The sequence below is a fragment of the Cyanistes caeruleus genome, chromosome 2, assembly GCF_971803275.1.
Source record: "Cyanistes caeruleus chromosome 2, bCyaCae1.hap1.1, whole genome shotgun sequence".
Lineage (NCBI taxonomy): Eukaryota > Metazoa > Chordata > Aves > Passeriformes > Paridae > Cyanistes > Cyanistes caeruleus.
In genome coordinates, this window is record NC_141702.1 from 19931565 (window position 1) to 19955388 (window position 23824).

Below are 23824 nucleotides of genomic sequence, written 5' to 3' on the forward strand. Positions count from 1 at the left end.
ATGATATTCTCTTATTTCTTTGTTACCCCAGAAGCTCAAAGATAAAGATTTAAGACCTTTCAATCTTAGCATTAATATGGAGAAAACTACAATATGTAATTCCTACATAACCATGAATGGCAAAGAACAAACAATCATGTTCTCAACATTAGATGTTTAGATGTTGAGGATTCCAACCTCCCCAAGAATAACAGGATCTTCTGCTGAAATCCATCTCTCCTGGAAGGCTGAGCAGGTGACAAGTACAGAGACTACAAGTTTGGATGGCAGCAAGAGACAAAAGCAAGGCCAAATAAGAAAACAAATTTTATAGGTCCAGTTTTACAGATAATGTGGTAATGCTAATTCATACCAATGCTGAGAATATTCAAAACAGGAAAATCATCATGGCATTGCTTATATTATTGATCTCAGTACATTTACACGTCTAAGGCAGACAGGAAGCTTGATGTTCACAAAAGCAGGCATAGACTCTTACAAAGCATTCAAATTTTGCCCAAGAGCAAAACTGTCTACTTACTGGCCTGCTGCTAACTTAGTACTGTGTTACACATGGACTGTCTTTTACACTGAACTATGCTCTCAAAGAACACTTCTGACAGGCTGTACATTCTCTTGAGTAAATCTAGAATTATTGTCTGACCCTCATGTAGGAACTGGAATTACAGCAAATTTCTCATCCATTGTTTGCATGGACCAGTATTTTAATACTGTGAGATACAAAATTTCACATTTCAGCTTTTAAGCTGGCATGTTTTCTCCTCAAAATAAATGCTGTGTTACATGTGCTTGTGTCAGTGTGCTAGGAAGTGACCAGAGGATCAAAGGAAGACTCAGCCAGTTCTATCAAGCAGCAGATCTTTTAGTCTAGCAGACTCCACATGGAACAGCTTCCATCCAAAGGCTGCCTAATGACACTGGGATGACACATCTAAGTTACAGATCAATTATTATCTCACAGACTACTATTTAAAGTTGACTGAAATCAACTCACTGAGGATGGAATGACAAGACCTCAGTTCAGTTAGCACTACATATAAAGAAGCAAGGTGTTACTTTTGCAGTGCTTGTGAGAAAGCACCGGAAGTGTTTACAGATAAATTTATCCTGAATTATATACTTTATAATTACATTGATGTGTGACAAAATGGTTGATCATAGAATCCAATTAAAACTGTTCTATATTTTTTCATTAGATAACCAAACAACTAAAATATAAAATTAAACTAAGTATTGAATGTAGTGGCATAATTTTACAATTTAAATACATCAATCAAGTAAACTTTACATATTTCAGGAGAAGCTAATTATTTTCTTTTAGAAATTATACGATGAAGCATTAATGATACTTCTCCAAAAATGCTTTACAGCATCTAAGACATTGCTCGTAAACAGTTTCAAAGTCCTTTTCGTTCCCCTAGAAAAGAAGAGAGGAAAAAGACTGTAAGAATAACAATACTGGCTGAAGAGCAAATACAAATTGCAGACTGGTTTCTCCACTGTCAGTAATGGCAAACAACAGACATTAGAAAAAAAATTAAAACAGTGCAAATACTTGATGATAGCTTTGGCATATTCTCTCTAATTTGAGCTCAGGAATTTCCCCAGATAAACTCTGTGTCTTTGTATTCAACAGTCCTGCACGACTTTCCTTCACGTATTTCTTCCACTCACTTTTGAGCCTTTTAAGTATTTTCCTTTTTTATGTTCACACTAACCTCTCATGTTGAGTTTCACGGTTTAGTCAAGTGTGGAAATAAAAACCCAAAATAAGCCCCTTTTTGTTCTGAACCTGCTTCCCACTAATACTATTTCATATTCTCTACTTCCTGGGTAATGAATACCAATTCCTTATTCAGCTTTCCTCATGATATCAACGTTTTGTAGAACCCTACTGCATCTTTATCCACTTCTGCTTCCTAAACTGAAGAACATTAGTTTAATTGTTTGCTCTTGCCTGGTATTATCCAACTTTTTTTACCACCTGTATCAATGGCTTTGTCTCTAACTTTCCTGATCACATCCACTTTGGAAGGAGGCTGATGAAACAGGGTTTCACTCAGTATTGAAAATATAGGTGCACTGCATTATTTAAATTTATTTAACTGTTATAAGCATAATAACATTTTTCTTTCCTATCCCAGGAATATATAGTTTTCTTAAGTCATTAAAAAAAAAGTTTACACTTCACTTTGTGTATTATCAGATTATGTATCACATGCCAACTGTGGGATCTGGGAAGATTATATACTACACACACACAATTTTTAATCAAGCCACCCAAAGAATTTCTTACACATACATAGTACGGATCTTCAATAATAAGCTGTTTCTGTGGATCGTACGTTCCAAGTAGCTCAATTTTGGCCTTGCAGTCTTTAACTTGGTTGCTTTTCCTGTTCAAATCTCTGTAAAAGAGAAAATAATTTTTTCCCCTGAATTTTCCTTCAGAACTTTGGCATCAGTATGAGATGTTCATGACCATTTTTAGACAACACAGGCAAATAACACGTCTGGACTCCATTAAACCTCTGGACTTAATGCTGCTCCTTGTTTTTGTTTTTCTTGTTATGGGTCTTTTTTAATTGAGTATGTAAGACAAACCGAATTCAGAGCATAAACAACCAATCAGGCACTTGACCCATAGCTTAAAAAAACTTTGTAACAAAGTTCATCAAGTCCTTCCTCAAATCAATCATTAGTACTTTCAACACTCACCCTTAGCTTGTATTGAACAAAAAACAACAGAAATTAGCCAGTTAGTTTTCCAGAAGTACAAGTAAGATTATCCTATTTGCTCAAAGCCACTGTTTTAGATTGGTATGCTCTAGCTCATGTGAAATCCTATTATATTCATTAATAGAAAATGGTAAATCAGTGAGCTACACCTGTTTTCCTTCTGATATACTGTAGCATTTCTCCTGCTGTCACATCCTCTTCCTTCTACATTGCCTGTCATTGATAAAACATTTTGGTTTTGAGATCATATTTTCCCTACTTGATTAAAAATGGTCATTTGTTATCCCAAAGGCACTTAAAATGTACATCTCATCATTTTCAGATTAAAGGCAGCTCAGCACTATCATTTTCACAATGAACTCCCAGAACCTACTAAATTATTTTAGTATTACACATCTCCATACTAAATCACCATTTTACTCACCATTTAAAAAGGCAAAGAAACTCCTTGTGAATACTTAGTCATAACCATATCGGTTTAAAGAAATGAAATTCTAATTATTAATTCTGATTAAGAAATTAATTTCAGATAGTTTAGAAATAGCAGTGAGGGCACAGTAGTGGTTTTGCTTGAAGAAAAATCAGAGATCCTCTATCAAGTTATTGCTTGAATTTACAGATTTTTCAATAAATTCTCCAGCCTTTTATTATTAAAAAAATGTCAGACCATCTCCTTAAAGGCTTTTGGCATACCACTTAATGAACAGGAGAGCGTCAGATGGCTCTGGTACTAAAGACAAGGCATGTCCCAAACGTTCCTTTTCCGATATGACAGGCATTCCATCAACACCTGGAATCAGCTTGCCCTCCTAGAGCTACAAATTAGCATTCCTAGGCAAAATGGTTGAACTCGGTGCAAGCTAAAGGCAAAACTTCAGCACAGCAACAGCAATATCCCTGTTATAGTTCTGATGTTTTTTCTGCTCTAGAGCTCCTATCATATAAATTGTTAATTCAAATTTCTGTTTAAGAATTCAAGTGAAAATAGGAGGAAGCCTTGTCACGTCATTGACTGAGACACTGCAATCAAGCTAAGTGTTACATACCCTTCATTCATGAAGACTGTGGAAGAGAGGTTATTCAAGACATTATAGAAAATTCAACAAAACTATACTTATTTCACTTAAGTGGCACTGTTTCTAGAAGACTTTATGTGCTACTAATAGGGTCCTTATTTAGGTTTTGCTGTTGGTTGTGGTGGTTTGGTTTGGGCTTTTTTCAACTAACTTAATAGGCCTCACAAGCACTTTGACACTTGTAGTTTATTAAATTCAGCTCCTTAATCCTCAATACATATGAAATTGAGTAGAAATTTTGCTAATGGTATCCAAATTTTTACACTAGGCAACTACTTAACCAGATCTTTTTAAAGTATGCTTAACTAGAGCAGAGCTAACAATAAAGCAACACTTCCCCAAGCTAACAACCTTGCTTATTTCAGAGTTCCCTCTCTTTCTATAAAAAAAGTAAAAAAAACCCGCACCATATTTAATCCCTTCCAAGTTCTCAGTTTGTCTTTTAACTGCCATGCAATTAGAAAAACTGATCACTTCAATCAAGACAGTAAGTACATCCTCATTCTTAATTATACAGGCATCAGCTGTATATAGCACAAAGTAACTAAATTTCCATGTCCTTAATCCTTGAGAGGCACATATCACACAAATAAACCATTGAGTTCTGGCTCATTAAACTTATTAGAAGTGAAGAATCCATTCATTAGCACATCATTCACACACATGTAAAAAAAAAAAAAAAAAACACAACAAAAAACCCCAAACAAAGAAACCCCAACACAAGCAGTAAAATGTGACATCTGTCTTCAAAGTGACTTATGAGACATCACTCCAAGTAATCCATATGAATTTGTTCCATTTCTTCATACATTACCTTAGATTGCTCTCATCCATACAAAGTATATGATCAAAGGTCTGGAAATCCTCTTTAGTAATCTAGAAGTAAAAACAGGTGCTTTAGCCTACAAACTGAATTTGATTAATAAAAAGGGAAAAAAAAAGTGTTTTCAAATTCTGTAGCTCTAATTTATTAAAAAAGACACAGGTAGAAAGAACTGCACCTTCATCAATTTTTACAGTAACTTACAACATTTTAAATGTACTCTACCATGATTATTTATTTATTTATTTCTGCAAGAATTCCACACACAAATAAAAAGAAACCAAAACACCCCTCAAGTCAGCTATTTAAGCAACCTTTTATATTTTTTTTCTTTTACATTTCATGCATCAACTTAGAACACCATTAAAAGCAACATTTCCAGAACTTTTCAACTACTAGAAGTAAAGCAATTTCCAATCACGGGAACCATGCAATAAAAATGGTTAAAAATAGAAAAATTACTTTCTTGATAGCAGAACAAAAACGTAGGTAACCTGGAATCAATTGCAATACTTCCAATCTAGAAATCTGCTGCTGCACAAGAAAAGATTCCAAGTGAAACTTAAAGCTGAAGTATGATGGTATGAGTTACAACCTCTTAAAAAACAATGAATCCACAGTATTTTAGACCATGTAAATCACAAAATTTGTAGCACGATGTGCAAAGTCCAGAATTTATTTGACATTCTCCTACCGTCATATCATCTGTTCTTTTTCTTTCTTGTAATTTATTGACTCCTAAACATGAATAACAATTAAATTCAGAGATCTGAGTTCACAGTCATGTAGGCAAACACAGCAGATAAACCAACGACTTAAATACTAATGTCATCTTCTTGTTATACGGGTGGCTACAGATGTTTGCCAGTTGTCATTTTATTTCAGTTTACATTTAAGACTTTGTTTAGGGTAAAATCTTCCCAGACCATGCCCACAATGCTGGTATAAGATATCTGAACCAGGTGTCCATAATGAGGATGAAGAAATGGAAAATCTTTAAATCTTAATCTAAATGATTAAGACTGCATTTCATGCATAGTCCTGTGTGAAGCATCATAACCAAGAAACTTGGGAAGGTCATTCTGAACAGGTTTTTCTGGCAGGCATCCCTACAAAGGATGGGCTAGAGAAGTGGGTAAGCAAGTAAACAGCCAAAAGGCAAAGCACATTATCCTGTAAGTCAGAGTTTTAACTTGTAAAAAATATTTATGTATTAAAAAAAAAAAAGGTTTAGATAGCAAAAGAGCCGCTATTTTTTTCTGTGCAAACAGCAAACAGGTACTGATTAAGCTCCCATAACAGTGAGTAAGAAAAGACAGACATAAATAACCATCAGAATAAAGCCATAAATGAAGCATTACACATAAAGAGAACTTAAGAGGTGATGTATGTCAGGAGTGCATGAGAAAATTAAGGGTTAATGATGAAAACTAATGCAGACTTGTTTATTTTCACTGTAAAAATATTTGCTGTATTCATGCAGTGCCTCTGACCTATGAAAATATTTTTGCAGTGGAAATAGCTCTGTTTTCCTGGCAAATCTAATCAGGACTTTTACAAGCTGCTTCTGAATGCTCTACACAGCTGAACACTTGCCCCTGTGAAAATACAAGGGCGCAGATCTCTTTGTTGTACAGACAAATGGAAGCATGAACTAGGAACACTTGACAATGTGACCATTATTACCCTATGATCAATACAGCCCTAAAACCAAGGCTACCATTTGGCTTGTGCTTTTAAGCCCTAACACAGAGTCAGATTAAGAGGAAAAAAAACCAAACCTTTAATTGAGCAAACTGCAGTGAACTGAAGGTACGCCTCAAAACTACTAAAACTAGTACTTTGGCAGATAAAATTGAGGATGTAAAAATTTAGGTACATTTTGAGAAGTGTAGTGGAGAGTTCAAGTAGTCATCTTTAGATGAAACTACACAGATAACAATAACTTTACATTTAAAAAATGCATGTAACAATTAATAAATTATTAGTGAAACATTTCCCTTTATTTACAGAAGGGAAATCTTATTTTCTGTGTCTGAAATACACAGAGTAATTCTCAAATTTATCCAGTTGTGAAAAAGTGTTCAATACAACCTTCTTCTAATCTCAATTTCATATTTAAGGCAAATGCACGGTATGAGTCATACCAAAATCAATTTTTGCCTCAGTATGAATAAAAGTGAAAATAATTAAAACCTCTCTGGTTTGTGCATGAAGAAAAAGAGCTGAGAGAATTTCATACAGCAACCTGCCATTAACTAAAATGATAACAACTTTATTTTATGCATAAATATATACATTTATTTTTATAATTCACTTTTAACTTAGAATATCACTGTGTATGATGGTAGGACACAACCATTTCAATACTCTCTTTTACATAATCCATTCTTGTAGTGCTGAATTAAAAAAAAAACTAAAATCAGTGATTATCATAATTATGAAAAAAATTACATGAGAAAAGGTGCCTTCCACTGGGTAGGTAAGAGTTTTGTACAGGACTGAAAAGGATAATTGTAGAAGGTACTTAACTTATGACAGTACTTCGAAGGCAAAAGAAGATAAATCTTTACCCTCTATTTCTGCAGCTTCTGTATTAAATCTTCCTTAATCTGTTCTGAAACAAGTGTCAAACAAAATTCTATCCTTAAGTTCATCTCTAATAGTGAAACAAATACACTTCCACTTGTACTAACCTGACCACTCTGAAGTCCTGTTCTACACTGTCAAGTACCCTTTTTTCAGAAGTACCACAAGACCATATCAAGTCTGCAGGTTCAGAGAATCTGCAGAGACCATTTGACAGAAGTTTAGGAAAAAAATAAATTTGGAATTACATTGTTGACATCATTGTTAACATAAAAAATGTCTCGTTCTTTAATTTTCTCTCCTTGTATATGTAACATTTTAAGGTTTTCTAAATGGAAAGTCTCTTCATTTGCTAGAATGTGTAAATGAATGTCTTTTCATTCCTTCTCTCTCAAAGAAAAATTTAGATCAAAGAAAGATACAAAGATTTGTTTCAAGACAGAAACTTGGTTACAGTCCTTTGCTTTAATTTAATTGCTCATAAACCACTCTAGGAATACCTAGAAGAACAGTTCCCAAGTTTCCAAGTTGTATCTTCTAAGAAGACAAACATGTCACACTACTATGTAGTAACTGAAACACTGACTAATTTCAGTACCATTTAGCTTGTATATTGACAAAAAATGATGTTTGTAAGCACTGCTAAAAAGTAAATCCAGGCACTGTAACAGGAAAAGATCACAACAGACTTTTTCCGGTATTATTCTAATAGTAAATTATTGAAAAATATGAAATGGTGCTGTGCTTAATTCTGTTTCATATAAACAGAGATTAACATCAGGAGAGGTCAGAAGAGGGCAATTGACTAATTGAGAGAATTTATTTTTGAAAGTCAAAAAACTAAACATGTAGTCTTTGAAAAGTGAAGAAAGTAAATATGACCTCAGTGAGGTCTAGAAAAATTCTGAAGGGAACAGAAATGTAAGATAATAACAAGACCACTTGATCTTTTAGTCAATACAAAAACCAGTGGTGTAAACTCAAACTAAGTAAAGGTCATGCCCTAAAGGAGTATCTTGTATCCAGAGAATAGTTAACTGAAGTAAATTATGTGCATTTATATGAGTGTCTGAATGATTTAAATAGATGCAGACACATTTACTTCCAATCTCTTTGGAATGCAGTGTGGAAATACATGTTCTTTTGTTAATGAAAACAGATATGAATTTTGCCTAAACTTAGAGGATTTCACTAAGTGGCAAACCTGCCTTTGACTTAAGAATGCTTCAAGGGTATGTTTTCTTCTGAAGTTACCACCAACTGTGCTACTAATCTCGGGTTTGAGTGCTTTCATTCTAATTTAGCACTCTTGATATTTTTAAAAGATCTACATGCAAATGCAGAAGCTTTTTCTGATGGATGAAGAGGTATTCTACTTTTTTTTGGACCTGTGTCCTGGTTTAGGGAAAATTTGGGAGAGAACCTCCAAACGGGGTCACCCCAGAAAATCAAGTTCAAGAGGTCCCTAACCCCAGCTGGTTCGGGAAGAGATTTCCTTGGAGACAAGTGGAAAAAAACTGCTTATTTAACAGAAATTGAATAATATTATACAATAAAACCTCTCACTGTTCGATGAAATGGCAAATCCAGAAAAAAAGTCCTTTTCATGTGGTGTAGCTTGGCTTGGATCCATGACCCTGAGATTAAGAGTCTCATGCTCTACCAACTGAGCTAGCCAGGCTAAATAAATATACAATTCCTTGCTGAAGGATGCATCACAGATTACTAGAGTAAGTCCATTTTTAAGAAGTATTTTAAAAATGCTCAAAATACTAAACATTTGGAGGCAGGAATTCTCTATAAAGCAGAAACTGGTTCAATTCCACCTGTACTTTCAACCTATATAACAAAAAACTCATTAAGCTCAACTAGAAGAGTTAAGCCACTTTGGAGTCCATTAAAAACTGCACAAAGTATTTACTAATTGATGCTTAACCATGCATTGGTAAAATGACTTCTGTGATTGCAATGGTGAGGGCATGGGTATGAATAAGGAAGAAAATACACTCTCTTCTACCTGTCGTGCTTTATGTGCTGTCTCAATGCCATGATTTCTTAGACAACTTAAAGCCCTTGAATCTGGGAAGCGCCCCACGTTCCAGTCTGAAACAGCGGCACTGTCTGTCCTCCACTGTAACAACAGAACAAATACATACAAAGATTTTAAGAAAATTAAGGTACAGTACCTGCCTGGCAATATGGTTCATGGTAATGCCATGCTTCTTCATGCAATTCTGTCCTCGATAGTCAGGAGGGCTTCCTATTTCATAGGTAGATGTTGCTGCACTGTCTATCCTCCACTACAGAAAAACAAATTCATATTTTTATGTTTCCTCACTGCTTTTATTTCTGACTAGCTATGAGAGTTGTAACTTATTTCTTGGAACAGAAATAAATAGCTTACCTTATGTTCAAGCTTCTCATCAGTTACGAGTTTTCTGAAAACTGCTTCAGCTATTGGAGAGCGACAGATGTTTCCTACGGAAATGAGATTCAAATGAAGTTTCAAACTATTGAAAACAAAAACCAAGTAATTCTGTGGATTTTTCAGCCCAGATCAAATTAAAGATTTTTATTTACTCAGACAGAATGCAAACTGTGTATGAGAGAACCCAGAGTCCTGTGCCTGGGTTGGGGCAGTCTCCAATTTCAGTACTGTGGCATGAAGGGATTCAGAGGAACCCAGTGGAGGACTTGGGTACACTGGTGGGTAAAAAGTTGGATATGAGCCAGCAGAGAGCACCTGCAGCCCAGAAAGCCAATCATATCCTTGGCTGTATCACAAGCAGCATGGCTAGCAGGTCAAGGGAGGGGATTCTGCCCCTCTACTCAGCTCTCATGAGACCCCTCCTGGACTAATGCATCCAGTTCTGGGGTACCCAGCACAAGAAAGACATGGAGCTGCCGGAGTGGATCCAAGAGGGTCACAAAGATAATCAGAGGGCTGAGCACCTCTGAATGAGAACTGAGGCTGTGCAGTCTGAAGAAGAAAAGCACTGTGGAGTTCAGATCTTACTGCAACCTTTCTATATATAAAGGGGGCTGTAGTGATAGGACAAGGGACAACAGTTTTAAATAGAAATGGAGAACACTTGTAGTGGACATAAACAAGAATTTCTTTTTTGCGGTGAGGGCAGTGAGACAGTGAAACAGGCTGCCCAGAGAAATTGAGGTGTTCCATCCCTGGAAATGTTCAAGACCATGCTGGATGGGGCTTTGAGCAACCTGGTCTAATGGAAGGCATCTCTGTTTATGGCAGGACATTGCAACTGGATGAGATGATCTAGCTGATAGTCCCCTCCCACCCAAATAATTCTGGGATTCTATACTATCCACCAGTGTCTTGAAAAAGTCCAAAACACAGCTGCCAGCATTGTGAAAATGCAGTGAAATGGCTGAACAACCTCTAGTAAAAATGCTCTTGGTTACTGAAGTCAAGTCACGACAGGTCAAACTGAGTCTTCATCAAAAGCATCATCCAGAAACCAATTCTAACCACCCAAAATTGAATTCAATTACACAAGCTCTAAAAACATCACAGGAAAAAAAAGAAATCCAAACATTTCTGCCAAAAATACAAAGGATTAGGAACAAAACCTAACACATGGCAAAGCTTAAGTGCTGTCAATCAGCCAACAAACAGTTAAGATATTTATACAAACACATAAACAAATCTCCCCTTCCAGTGGTCTCCAACTGGCCTTGTCATTTGATCTGACCTTATTTTCAAACAGAACCTATTCCAACAATGCATTACAGCCCTATTAAAAATAATGGATCTACAGCATATTTGTTCTGAAACTGTACTTACAACCGTAACAATTTATGGCTGACCTCTTAAAAATGCATGCAGAAATTCATATTTGAAAAGAATAAAGTGTGTCAACAAAGAGAAAAGGCCTATTCAACTATTACTTCAGCTCTTTCTACCTTTTCATCCTTCAGAATTTTTCAGTAACTAGATGGATATTCATAATATTTGATGTCATACAGGTGACAGTAACTCTTGTATACACATAAATCTTCAGTTTCCCATCAAACAAAAAGTGTAACTTTGCTCGTCTCTGAGCAGGTATGTATAAAATACCAGATATGGGAAAACTCATCTCTGTACCTTTAAATAAATCACTCTCCTACTATTGATTAATTTCTTTCCAAATCTCAAACTGTAAAAAGAAAAAAATGCCAATGAACAAAGCTAAATTTCCATCAGCAAAAAGAAATTTTCACATGAAGCACTTAATTTCATTTTCAAACAAAACACCAAGGTAGATTCTTCACTGCTAAAGAGAGAAGCTGCCATGACCTGGGCATTTCATAACTTGCTGTCACACGTCAACTATAAAAATCACAAAGAGGGAAGCGAGGGTCTGAAGCAACACAAATTGACTGTCAAAGATTTAAAGAACATCAAATCAACTAAATGGCAATAGGAATAGGCTAACCATTGAAAAACTGATCTTGCCAAAACACTGAGTTCTGATGTCAGTAGATCTTCCAGGAGAAAACATACTAATTACATTGTCTGAATTTATTTCATGCACAGAAATGAAATCAGTCTTGGAAGAAAAATAAAGCAGGAAGATTTTGGGGCTCCCTATGTGGTTAAGTGAGAAAATAAGGACTATTAATTATAAAAATTTTTAAAATATGGTAATGAAGTAAAAAAATAATGACAGTTTTTGAGTGAGTTAAGCATTAAACAATACAATTTCAAAACACGGTAACATATAGCACAAGACAGAAAATAACCTTCATATCAAGGAATTCAATTACTCGATACTGCAAGCCTATACAGCATTGCTCCTCTTACAAACACATCAAGCTCCATTGAAAAAGCATCATCTATCTTAAAAGGCTATTCCAGATACTAATTCCCTGTAGTAGCATAAGACCTTCCAGTTTCACTTTAGTATTTATTCCTGGAAGTCTCTGCTCATCTGATCTTGGTTTACACCAGTCTCTATGTTTCCTTCAACAGATACAGAACCCTTGCCAAGCAGAGCTGCACTAAACTAAACAAACCAAGCTCTCAATCTCCTCATGAAATTAACTGACCTTATCTAATCACTCCAGTTAAGTCAGATTTGCACATCTAATTTGAATTTACTTTTCTTGAATACTGACAAACAAAATGACAGATTACACTACAGAAAATGTTTGTTCCAATGTGTTTTTTTTTTAAAAAAAAGTGTAATAGGTAATTAGTGTTTTTGAAAATAACCTGAGAACTTCTACAATCACCTCTGACTCATTCACAAGTATTAATTTATGATTATAAACACCCTACTCCTAATTTGTCCATTCCTTCTCTTTCTCATTACTTCAAACAGGTGATCTTTAAGTATTTTTTCTAAACTATTACATTCTGTTTCCATTACACCAGCTGTTGAGGCCATCCATTTCTTCCTGAACAAAATTTTTTATCTGTATGAATGATCCCACACAACTGTGCATGAACAGAAACTTTCATTATGACACTCAACATTTCAGTAATAAACAGTGATTAATATTCTTGAACCTAGTAATTCATTAACTAGCTCCCAGAATTTCAAAATGGTGGTTTTGAAATAAATTCCTCATGGCTTTTTCCATTTGTTTAATCTTCTGCTTTACATGGAACTTGTTTCAAATTTTCACTATTCTACAGCTTGTTCACTTCTTAAAATAAATCCTATAATCTTTAATGATATCATATACCATAATGAACAGCACCATGATCACCCTTGATGAAGCATATTAACTACCAATTCTAGCAGTAACTAGAAACTTCAGTTGTATCATTTTTGAAACCAACACTTAACCCAGTTTGTGACTTAAAAATTAATGTCTTTCCTGATGACACATTCCAGATATTAGCAGAGGTATTAACACTATTAGGGAACTTCAATCAGAATTCAAATCTATTCTTGGGAACTATGGACAGAATCACAGAACTGACTTAACAGAAGCTCTTTTCCCCACACACTCTTCAGTATTATTTTCATTCTAAACAACTTTTACCCATTCTACTCCTTGCAACTGTTATCATTCATCTCAAGATTGATGTAAAGCCCTATCTTATCCCACTAACATATGCAAACTTAATCCTTGTTTTTCAGACACTTTCTCACTAATTTCTATCCATTTCAGATACAGTTTTACATCTCACATTGGTCTTTCCAGGCTTTGCTGAGGTTCCTCACATATGTACAGTATTTCCTAAGTTATGGACTGACAGCCATAACTGGAGAGTGAATGGGAAAACTTCACAATTATCTTCCACCTTGAACTTCAACCATTCTTTTTCTTAAATCTTCTCTATACATTATCTTTACTACCTATCCTCTGGGATTTCTTTCCTCTGCTGTATTTCCAGCTGATCTGATCATGCTGGCTTTATGTAGAAGATAGCAGTATTCAAGTTCTCAAAATCTCCATCTTCCCCCTTCATTTTTTTACATATCAAGTTCTTTGAGTTGTAGTGACATTTTCAATCGAAGAAAACTAGTGCCCAAGGTACCTAGTGTCCACCTACTGAGATTAATCGTACAAACATCTCCAAATACGATGATTCAAGGACAAGAGATTTCAATCACAGGATCAGTACTGGAACCATTTGTCAATCACTTTTAAGAAGTCATGTTTTCTCATTCATTTTCCAAGCACAAGGCCTCCAGTGACAGTGACCTAAGCCAACACCTAATTTTTTGAATTCTTACTCTGGTCTCTGCACTAATCTTTGACCCACTCCCACACAGAAATAGAAGCTCTGCTTCAACAGGCAGGAGAGACAATTTGAATCCATTTCATGCTCAGTTCCACTGCCCATCTCTGAGTATGCTGATACAATTATTTACTCTCTCAATTTGTTTTGTATCTTGTTCCCTGCTTCTTTCAGAGCTTCCCCAAACGCAAACAAACGCTTTTCTCTGTTGGTAACGAAAGTTTTACTGGTTTTCATCCTCTCACATGCAAAAACCTGATTTTTATTCAACTTATGTTTCCATGAATGGTCACTTCATGCTTCCCAGCATCATTTGCATCATTCATCAGGTCCCCTTCTCAAGTGTTTGAAACTGACCAGTCACTTTATTCCATTCTGTACTCAAATTCCTGCCAGAACTTCATCACAAGTCCTAGTTCTTTCCATCTTGTCAATACTCACCATTCAATCACTTTTGTGAGGAACCATTCAAAGCACAGATTTTAGTTCAGATTCCCTGGTCTTTGCATTTGTGTATGTGCGTATGGCTCAAAAATCTTTCCTTGTAGTAGGAATAATTATCCTGAATTATTCAACTGCTGGTACATCATGCTTTTCTAATAAACCTAAAGGTTCATCAGAAAAACACAAACTTTCAACACATAAGCACCTTGTCACAACAATCAGACCCTTAGCATGTTATAATCATAGATCATCTTTCTCAATTCCAAGATTACTTTTACAACCATGCTTTCAACTCTAGTACTTCTGCATAATTTTGAAACACAGATTAAATAAGACACTGTATTCTTACAGCTATTATTACCAATACTGCATAGAAGAAAGGTAATTCTCCTTACATTTATCTAATATTTTCTTCTTTATAAAAAAACAAAAAGGACATCACTTCTGTTTGTCAATTTGCCAAGAATCCTTATTACAGTAACTGTTTTTCATGAGTTCCTCGATGTCTTACCCTATTGCTTTCCCATTATGCAGCTATAAATAGCATTCTGTCCCATGAATCCTAGTATTTGGCAATATCTAAGTGCATACAATGAATTGTGAAAACTGAACCAGGAAACTTAAAGCTCTCTGTAACTGTCATCTAATGTCCTCATACCCACTAAGTTAGTTGCCATTTCAGAAATTATTTTATGCAGTCTAGATCCCTGGGGACAATACTTGTATTCAGTGATTCACAACATGCATTAATCTTCTGAACACCTAGCCAAACCAACTCTGCTCAACAGTACACCTATCTTACAATGGCTCCTCCATCTCTGGAGATCAGAAAGCCAGTGCCCGGCCTAAGATGCCCAGTCAGCTTGTTGTGTTATAGTGGAGAAGTCATCAGAGAGAAAGAGGCAGACTTACATAACACAGCATCATATTAAGCCCATTTCTGGAGCTCAGCTATTAATTACATGAGCTATGCAAGTGTAAAATGAGCAAACTGCATTTTGATTCACCTCCACTTTTAATTATTTCTTTGCTTAAATGAAAAATAAAATATTTTTTGAGCCTTTTCAAATGCTGTAATTACATATGTTCCTGGGTACTTCAATTATTTCTCAGTGATGAGAAACCCTTATCATTAATGTAGTCATGCACATTAACTAGATTGTATTTTGTTGTGTAATGACTATCTGCTTATTTCATTACAAAGAACACAATCAACAGATATTTCAGTAATAAGTTTCTTTCAAAACAATGTAGAAAGGAAATGTAGTTTTTTATGAAGAAGTGTCCTTTCTGGAATCTGCTCTCACTAGAGGTGGCAAACTTTAGAATTAATGCACTACATTAAGCAGCAAAGAACACTACAGTTAAATGCAGTTCTAGAAATCTGTTTAGTACTCTTTTCAGCAATAATCTCGGCTATTATTCCTAGTAAAATTTAGGACGAAAAAGGTATCACTCTTGAAGAATAACCAAAAAAAAAATAAGAAAACTTAAAGCAGGAACAAAAAACAAGTTGCCTACAGAATTTAAGCCTAATAATTAATTAGTATCAACTATTTTATTGTGTTACACTAAAAAGAGCTCCTGCATTAGAACCTCATTACAGTGCAAATCACCATTGTGGGCCTAGAGACCCACACATATGAATTGTTTCACAGAATCACAGAATAGTTTAGGCTGGGAAAAACCCTGCGGACTTTTAACTGTTAACTCAGCACTGCCAAGTTCACAACTAACCCATATCCTTAAGCATCATGTTGACCTACCTGTTAAACACCCATGGAGCCACAACTATTTCTCTGGGCAGCCCCTTCCAATGCTTGACAACCCCTTTGTGATGAAATTTTTCCCCAATACCCAATTTAAACCTTCCCTGGTGCAATTTAGGGCTGTTTGCGCTCATCTTGTTAACCAGCTCCCATAGTCACCCCTCATCAGATTTGTGCTCCAGATCCTTCACCAGCTTTGCTGCCCTTCTCTGGACACCCTCCAGCACTTTGATGTCTTTCTTGATTGAGGGGCTCAGAACTGGACACAACACTTGAGATGCAGCCTCACCACTGCTGAGTACAGGGGGACGATCGCAGCAGGAGATCCTGCTGGCCACACTATTGCTGATTCAGGCCAGGACACCATTGGCCTGCTTGGCCACCTGGGCACATTGGTTCATGTTCAGTTGTCCTCTTCCACCAGGCAGTTTTCCAGCCACTCTGCCCTCAGCCTGCAGCACTGCAGGGGGTTGCTATGATCCAAGGCAGGACCCAGCACTTGGTCTTCCTGAACCTCATATTGTTGGATTCAACCCAACCTGTCCAGTTCCCTTTGCAGAGTCTTTCTACTCTCCAGCAGATCAATACTCCCACCGAACTTAGTGCTGTCTGTGACCTGACTACAGCAGCCCTCAATCCCCTTGTCCAGATTACTGGTTAAGATATTAAATAGAACTGGTCCCAACACTGAGCCCTGGGGAACCACTACTCATGACCATCTAATCAGCTGGGTGTAAATCCATTCACAACTTTGGGCCCACACATCTACTTTTTTACCCAGAATACAGTGCACCCACCCAAGCCCTAAGAAGCCAGCTTTTCCAGGAGAATGCTGTGGGAAATGGTGTTAAAGGTTATAATGAAGTCCAAATAGACAACTTGTCGTGTTTTCTCATCCACTAAGCAGGTGATCTGATCACAGAAGATCAGGCCATTCAAGCAAGATCTGCCTTTACTAAACCCATCCCGGCTGGGCCTGATGCCCTGGTTGTCCTGTGCCACATGATGGCACTCATGACCTGCTCTGTGACCTTCCCTGGCACCAACATCAGGCTGGCAGGCCTGCAGTTCCCCAGGCCATTCTTTCAAACCTTCTTGTAGGTGAGTGTCACATTTACCAACCTCCAGTCAACCAGGATCTCCCCAGCTGACCAGGACTAACTGTAAATGATTGAAACTGGCTCAGGGAGCATGTCCAGCAAGAAACATGGCTGGAAAGCATCCTGGCAGAAAAGAACCTGGAGATGCTGGTTGGCACCCAGCTGACAGCAGTGTGCCCAGGTGTCCAAGCAGGCCAGTGCCATCCTGGCCTGTTATCAGCAATACTGTGGCCAGCAGGACCAGGGCAGTGATTGTCCTGCAGCACTTGGTACTGGAGAGGCCACACCTTGAATCTTACATTTAGTTCTGGCCTCTCACTACAAGACATTGAGGTGCTGGAGTGTGTCCAGAGAAGGCTATTAAGGTAGGTGAAGTATCTGGAACACAAGTCCTGTAAGAGGCAGCTGAGGGAGGTGGAGTTAAGCTGGAGGTAAGGAGGCTCAGGGAGACCTCATGGCTCTCTACAATACCTGAGACAGTAGACAGGTGTGAGTCAGTCTTTTCCCAGGCCACTCGTAATAGAAGAGGAAATGGACTCAAGCTGCACCAGGGGAGGTTCAGGTTGGACAAAAAGAGGAAACTTTACACTGAAGAGGTGGCTAGAAATTGAAAGGAACTACCCAGCAGGGTGAGGGGAGTCTTTGTCCCTGAAGTGCTCAAGAACTAACTGGATGTGACACTTAGTGCTATGGTTTAGTTGACAGATTGGTGTTTGGTCAAAGGTTGGACTTGATGATCTTCAAAGCCTTTTCCAACCTTAGTGAATCTGTGATTTTATTCTATGAATCTGTGATACTCCGCATCCCTGTTTTCTAGCTCAGGGAGCAGGTACACAGAGATGAACTGGTCTTACAGTTGAAGACTGGGGCAAAGAAAGCACTAAACACCACAGCAATTTCCTCATCCTTTGTCACTGTTTCCTCCTGCATCCAATAAAGATGGAGATTCTACTCAGCACTCCTTTTGCTGCTGATGTATCTACAGAAATATTTTCTTTTGTCTTTTATGGCAGTAAGCACTTTAAGTCCTAGCTGGGTTTTGGACCTTCTCATTTTATTCCCTGCATAACCTCATGACATCCTTTAGTCCTCCTGAGCTGTTTGCCCCTTCTTACAAAGGTCATAATCTCTCCTTTCTTCCTTCAGTTCCAGCCAGAACTCCCTATTCAGCCAAGAGAGTCTTCTTCCCCACTGGCTCACCCTTCAGCACATAGGGATAGTGATTACAACTGTCTTTAGAATATTATGTTTGGGAGGGAGGAATCATATTAATTAAGATGTTTTTATACAGAAACATTCGTATTGACCATTAGCTTCTAAACACACAGCAACTGATAATCCCTTACTAAAGGATGTTTTCCCTGGATTATCATTTGGGGTTGATTTTACTCTAAGGTAAACATCAGAACATATTTCACCAAACTAAATTCTTATTTTGCTATTCAACTAATCTGCATGTCTCCTATTACAACAACAAAATAGCAGATAAAGTCCAAACCTTAACTAATGGTTTTGCAACTAACTTGGCAAAATGCCAAGGGTCCATAGCACACAGGTAAGATTATATGAACTAGGAAGCAGATAATGATAACAGCCCCCCTAGATCAGAGCAGAGAGTCATCCAGCTTGTTATGCTGTGAAGAAAACAGAAGCTTAGAGAAAGCATGTACAAAATAGGGCATGGATCTGTAATCTATGTAGTCAGGTTAGCTATTTGCTGGTTGTGATTATCTTGCTTACCAGTAACTGAATGCCCTGAACGCCAGAAAAGCATTCAGGAGATTTCAGATCTCATCTACACTTATGTTTTCTGGGACTTTGCAAGACAATATTAAACATACAAAATATCAGTAACAGAAAGTTTCCTATTTCTTCATCTTGGCAGCCTTTCAAAAAAGGCTTATTTTTTTCGCTCATTTTCATACCAGATCAAGAATTTCATTATTAGATCAGAACAGATCTTCCTCCCCCAAGTTCTTTTTCTTACTTAAAGTCCTACCCTTCTTTACCTCTTTTTACAGTGGCTCTTACATTAACTTCAGTGGTTCTTATTGTGGTTTTCTCTCCCTTTTCCATGTCAGGTATTCCCAACAGCAAGCCTGCAGGCAGTCTCCCCGTTCCCATCCCGCTGTTCCAGAAGCCAAGTACTGCACGATCCATCTCAGAAAGCTGTTCAAAGCCACCTCTCCGTGCCGCCCCAAGCAGCAGCCTTTGGTCAGAGCCAGTTTATGCCTATTTAGGTGTTGCGATTCCCTCCACACAACCTTCGCGTTTGTCAACACTGTCATTTTACTTCCTTCCCTATTTCCTACTGACTTCACAGAACCACAGAATTGTTAGGGTTGGAAGGGACCTCGGGACATTATCTAGCCCAATTCCCCTGTCGAGGCAGGGTCACCTACAGCAGGTTACACAAGAACGCGCCCAGGTGGTTTGGAACGTGTCTACAGAGGGAGACTCCACGATCACCCTGGCGCAACCTGTTCCTGTCCAGCTCTGCCGCTCTCTACGTTAAACCCTTCCCCATTGTTCCTATCACAGAAAAGGCGCAGGTGTATTCCGCCTTTTGCCTCCCTTCATGCCTACTACTCCGGCCCTCCCCGACAAGGCAAACTCGCGGAACCGTCCGAGGGCGGGACGCCTGCGGCACCGCGGCGGGCCTGCCGCACTTCTCCCGGTCCTCGCCTCACCGCACTCCCGCCGCACCCGCCCCGCCGGTGCCCCGGGCCGAGGAGCGGCGGGCGCAGAGCGGGAGCGGCGCGGCAGCAGCCATCCCTCGTCCCGCTCACCCAGGCACACGAACAGCACTGACTTCGACTCCCCCGCCGCCATCTTCGCTCCGAGGACCTCGCGCCTGTCGCGCCGCCCGCGCCTCGCTTTACGGCACTGGCTGTTATAGGCGGCTTCGGCCTTGCCTGTTTTGAGGGGGGGAAAGGAGCGAAGTGTGGGACGTGCCCGGGACAGCGAGAAGGGGGGGACGGGACGGGATGGCACCGGACGGTGCCGGTGCCGCGGAAGAGCCGCTGGCGGGAAGGGGAGCGGGCGCTTCGCAATCGCTCCGGCCCCGCCCGCCTCACCTGCGGCAGGTGCGTGGCTCGGCGGGGCCGTCCCGGCGCCGCCCAGTGAAGCTGCGGCGGCAGCGGCGGCAGGAGGAGAGGAAGTGAGGGGGAGCGGGGGCGCCCCGACCCGGGCAGGAGTGAGTATCCCGCGAGGGCAGCAGTAAGGATCCCGTGGGGCCAGCTGGGCTCCTCAGCGGGGCAGGAGTGGGTATCCCACGGAGCTAGGTGTGCTCCTCGGCGGGGCAGGAGTGGGTATCCCACGGAGCTAGGTGGGCTCCTCGGCGGGGCAGGAGTGGGTATCCCACGGAGCTAGGTGGGCTCCTCGGCGGGGCAGGAGTGGGTATCCCACGGAGCTAGGTGGGCTCCTCGGCGGGGCAGGAGTGGGTATCCCGCAGGGCCAGCTGGGCTCCTCGGCGGGGCAGGCGCGGCGGGCACGGAGCCGCCCTCGCACCCCTGCGGGCAGAGCGAACGCGCTCGTACAGCACGGGCAGGGTGCACTGGCTCATCGCAGCTCCTTCTCGCCCGGGGTCGCAGCATGTGCTGCGTCCTCCACGTAAAAATCTGAGCAGCGTCGAATGCGGCTTTGGCCTCTTCAGGCTATAGGTGAAATTGAGCTTCGCTTTCCAGGGCAGCTCGAGTGTCTGTTTTTGGCTCTATTTAGTCGTATTTTATACCTGTGTATAATATAGACAGGTAATATATACCTATTATGTATTGTAAAAGATATATATTCGTATGTTTTTTTATTTTACTTAAATTTATTTAGTTAGATAACATTTTTAACGTTTGTATGAATTTATTTCTATTTTTTCTCCTGGGCTGTCTTGTACACTGTATCTGTGTACCTGGCTGGGTTTTGTAACACCAGCAGAGGTAGCCCCACCATGGCAGGGTGTGGCCAGGACTGGATTCCTCTGCTGCTTTTTAAAGACTTGCCTGGCTGGTCTTCTGGTCAAAATGCAGCACTTTGGAGGTTAAATGAAAAATGCCAGATTATTAATTTTGTGTCAGATCTGTGACTTGCAAATGAAAACCGAAGAGCTTATATAACATTTGCTGTGGAATGAAACAAACTGTGCATTTCCTTTTATGCAGCTCAAAATGATATCTTGCATATGCCACTTCTTCTGTAAATACAATTGGACGACCACATTTTTTAAAATTATCTGGTTATTTGAATTGTGGAAGTGCTAGGTGATCAGCAATGTGGTTTCTGTCCTTGGTGCCTGCAGCATCCTGCCCTTGTCAGGCTAGTTCACAGTGTGAGGTGGTGGAGCCAGTCAGGGGCCATGGCTCTGCTTGCTTGTTAGACATGGCCTTGGTGAAGGAGGGCAAGATGAGTCAGTTGTGGCATTCTCACATGTGGCTCTGCCATATTATATAACTGAGCAGTGTAGAGTACCTTTAGTCCTGCTCTCCGTCACGTGTAGTCCCTTGCAGTGTTGATATTGGAAGCAGATTTCCTCCCTACACCCATGTTCCAATGTTTGTGGGTTGGGGAAGGTGAGGCTCTATATAGAAGCAAATGCTTTGAAAAGCCATCCTGGCGTTCCTATAAAACCTGATGTTTGTAGCTGTGTATGTCACATGTCAGCACATGCCTAGCTGTAATTTTGAGACAGTCTTTCATGTTTCCCTGGCTTTGGGAGGGGACTGGGGAGGATCGTTATCTTAAGTGTTGTCCCGCATTCTTAATTCAAGGGATTGTCAAGCGTAGGAACAGGCTGCCCAAGGAGGTGGTGGAGTCACCATCCCTGAAGGTGCTCGAGGAACAGCTGGACATGACACTTAAGGCTGTGGTCTAGTTGACAAAGTGGTGTTTAGGCAAAGATTGGACTTGATGATCTCAGAGGTGTTTTCCAGCCTAAATGATTCTGTCATTTTCATCCCTCAGCAGTGGAAGAGAGAGCCAGTTTTTGCTTTCTTCAGCTAATGGCAACTTCATACCTTTGAAATGGACTGTGACAGAATTTAGTGTTGTCCTTTGCATTGTGTCACGGTTTCTCACCATTAAGAATTATACTTTCTCATGCAATAAGCTCTCCTTATTTTGGGGGCTTTTGAAACAGTTATTGCATTGTTGTAAAAGAGCCTGTAATGCAGGGCTGTTATGAAGGATAACTTATATGACTTAGTGGAGAAGAAATGCTCTTGTGAACAAGACAATTTAAGAACTTAGGCAGAACTAGGGCTCTTCTAATTTTTGATTAATAAATATCAAGCACCTTCACTTTTTAAATGTTTATTCCTTTTAGCTTGAAGAAATGTTTCTTGTGTGATTAATTGTAGGAATTAATTAGTTGGGGGAATTGGTGATTTAGATTGATCCATGCACATAGTGACAGTTTTCTTAACAGAAGTGTTAAGTATTTTCATTGGGAAATAAGTAGAATCTGTGTTTTGTTAGGTAGTTAATATTTTTTCATGGTAGCAAAGAGGCTGTTGTGTACTGCACATCTGGGTTTCATCTTATATTTTTATTCTCTCTGTACTTCTGGCCTTGGTGAGAGGATAAACAAGATGTTTGTTTAGGATTTTTGTATAAAAACAGCCTTGTTTTAGTTAAAGCTTTCATGTGCAAAGGGTAATAACGTTAGTCTGCTTGGGTTGCCTTGAAGTTTTTTCTTCATGATTAAAATACAGTTAACAAGTCAAAATTAGGATTCTCTTTTGAATTTTCCCCTTACCCCCCCGTCTAAATTTCACATACCAACTCCTGTATTAAGAGGACATGAGACAGGTAGATCTGAATTTGTAGTTCTGACTTAGCTTCAGTCGTGCTATTTATCTTGGTGGGTAAGACCCCTTTGATGACAATTGTTTACACATCCAACGTATTATAGTAAGCGCTATTATTATGAAAAACTTGCTAAAAGGGTTTCAAGTGGAGAGCATCCTAGGGCATGGGTGTAGGGTAGATAGGTGTGGCGGCATATTTGGAGCCAAAGCCTGCAATTCTTGTAGTACAAATTCTTGCTAGAGTTCAGACATGAATCTTAGACAACCCCTAGCATAACTGTGCCTTTCATACATGTTTTAGAGCATGTCACTGTCTCTATATTCTTGAAAATGATGTTTTATGATTCTTTTTGCACAAATTGAGTGATTTCTTCCTCATGACACTTGTGCATGTCCTTTCTTCTAGTGCAAAGGCTACAACTTGGTTGTAGGACTGTGGACTTGGGATTTTAATATTCTTGTAATTGGTAAATGTTGTAGGAATCTCTGCAGACTTTTAGCTACAGGTATTCCACTACTCTGCCTCCTGTGCAGCTGAAGAGATGTCTAATGTGCTTTTTGGAATAAATCCTCTGTGCCTCAGGCAGGTACCAACTGTCTTCACACACCACAGTTCCTTAGAAATAAGGAACATCACCTAGTTGAAACATCATGCATCTACAAGGGGAATATATTTTTCTTTAATATATGTTGTTCAGCTTTGTCACTATCATTTTACCGTCATGTATTCCAGCTTTCATCAGAAAAGGAGATGAGAGGAAATTCTGCATCTCTAATTAG

General features: G+C 39.2%; 2 protein-coding genes across 3 annotated transcripts in view; one reads left to right on the forward strand and one right to left on the reverse strand.

The window, feature by feature from the left end:
* Positions 1–293: 293 nt before the first annotated feature.
* On the reverse strand, positions 294–20809 carry ACP1 (acid phosphatase 1). Of its 2 annotated transcripts, none has more exons than XM_086875963.1 (7): positions 20324–20809; positions 20036–20161; positions 9632–9705; positions 9414–9527; positions 4630–4691; positions 2303–2408; positions 294–1417 (listed from the first exon to the last, which is right to left on the reverse strand). In XM_086875963.1, exons 2-7 carry the CDS (start codon positions 20076–20078, stop codon positions 1340–1342), a joined length of 477 nt encoding a protein of 158 aa, XP_086732089.1. In that variant the 5' UTR covers positions 20079–20161; positions 20324–20809; the 3' UTR covers positions 294–1339. The 2 variants fall into 2 exon arrangements, with proteins under 2 accessions (XP_086732089.1, XP_086732090.1); XM_086875964.1 differs by lacking the exon at positions 9414–9527 and adding an exon at positions 9245–9358 and having other exon boundaries at positions 20324–20790.
* The window catches only part of SH3YL1 (SH3 and SYLF domain containing 1), a gene marked incomplete at its 5' end in the record, with an annotated part of 46827 nt that continues 43148 nt past the window's right edge, over positions 20146–23824 (forward strand). Inside the window, one exon of the mRNA XM_086869220.1 lies at positions 20146–20332. Coding sequence (XP_086725346.1) covers positions 20146–20332 — 187 coding nt within the window. The remainder of the gene's footprint in view (positions 20333–23824) is intronic.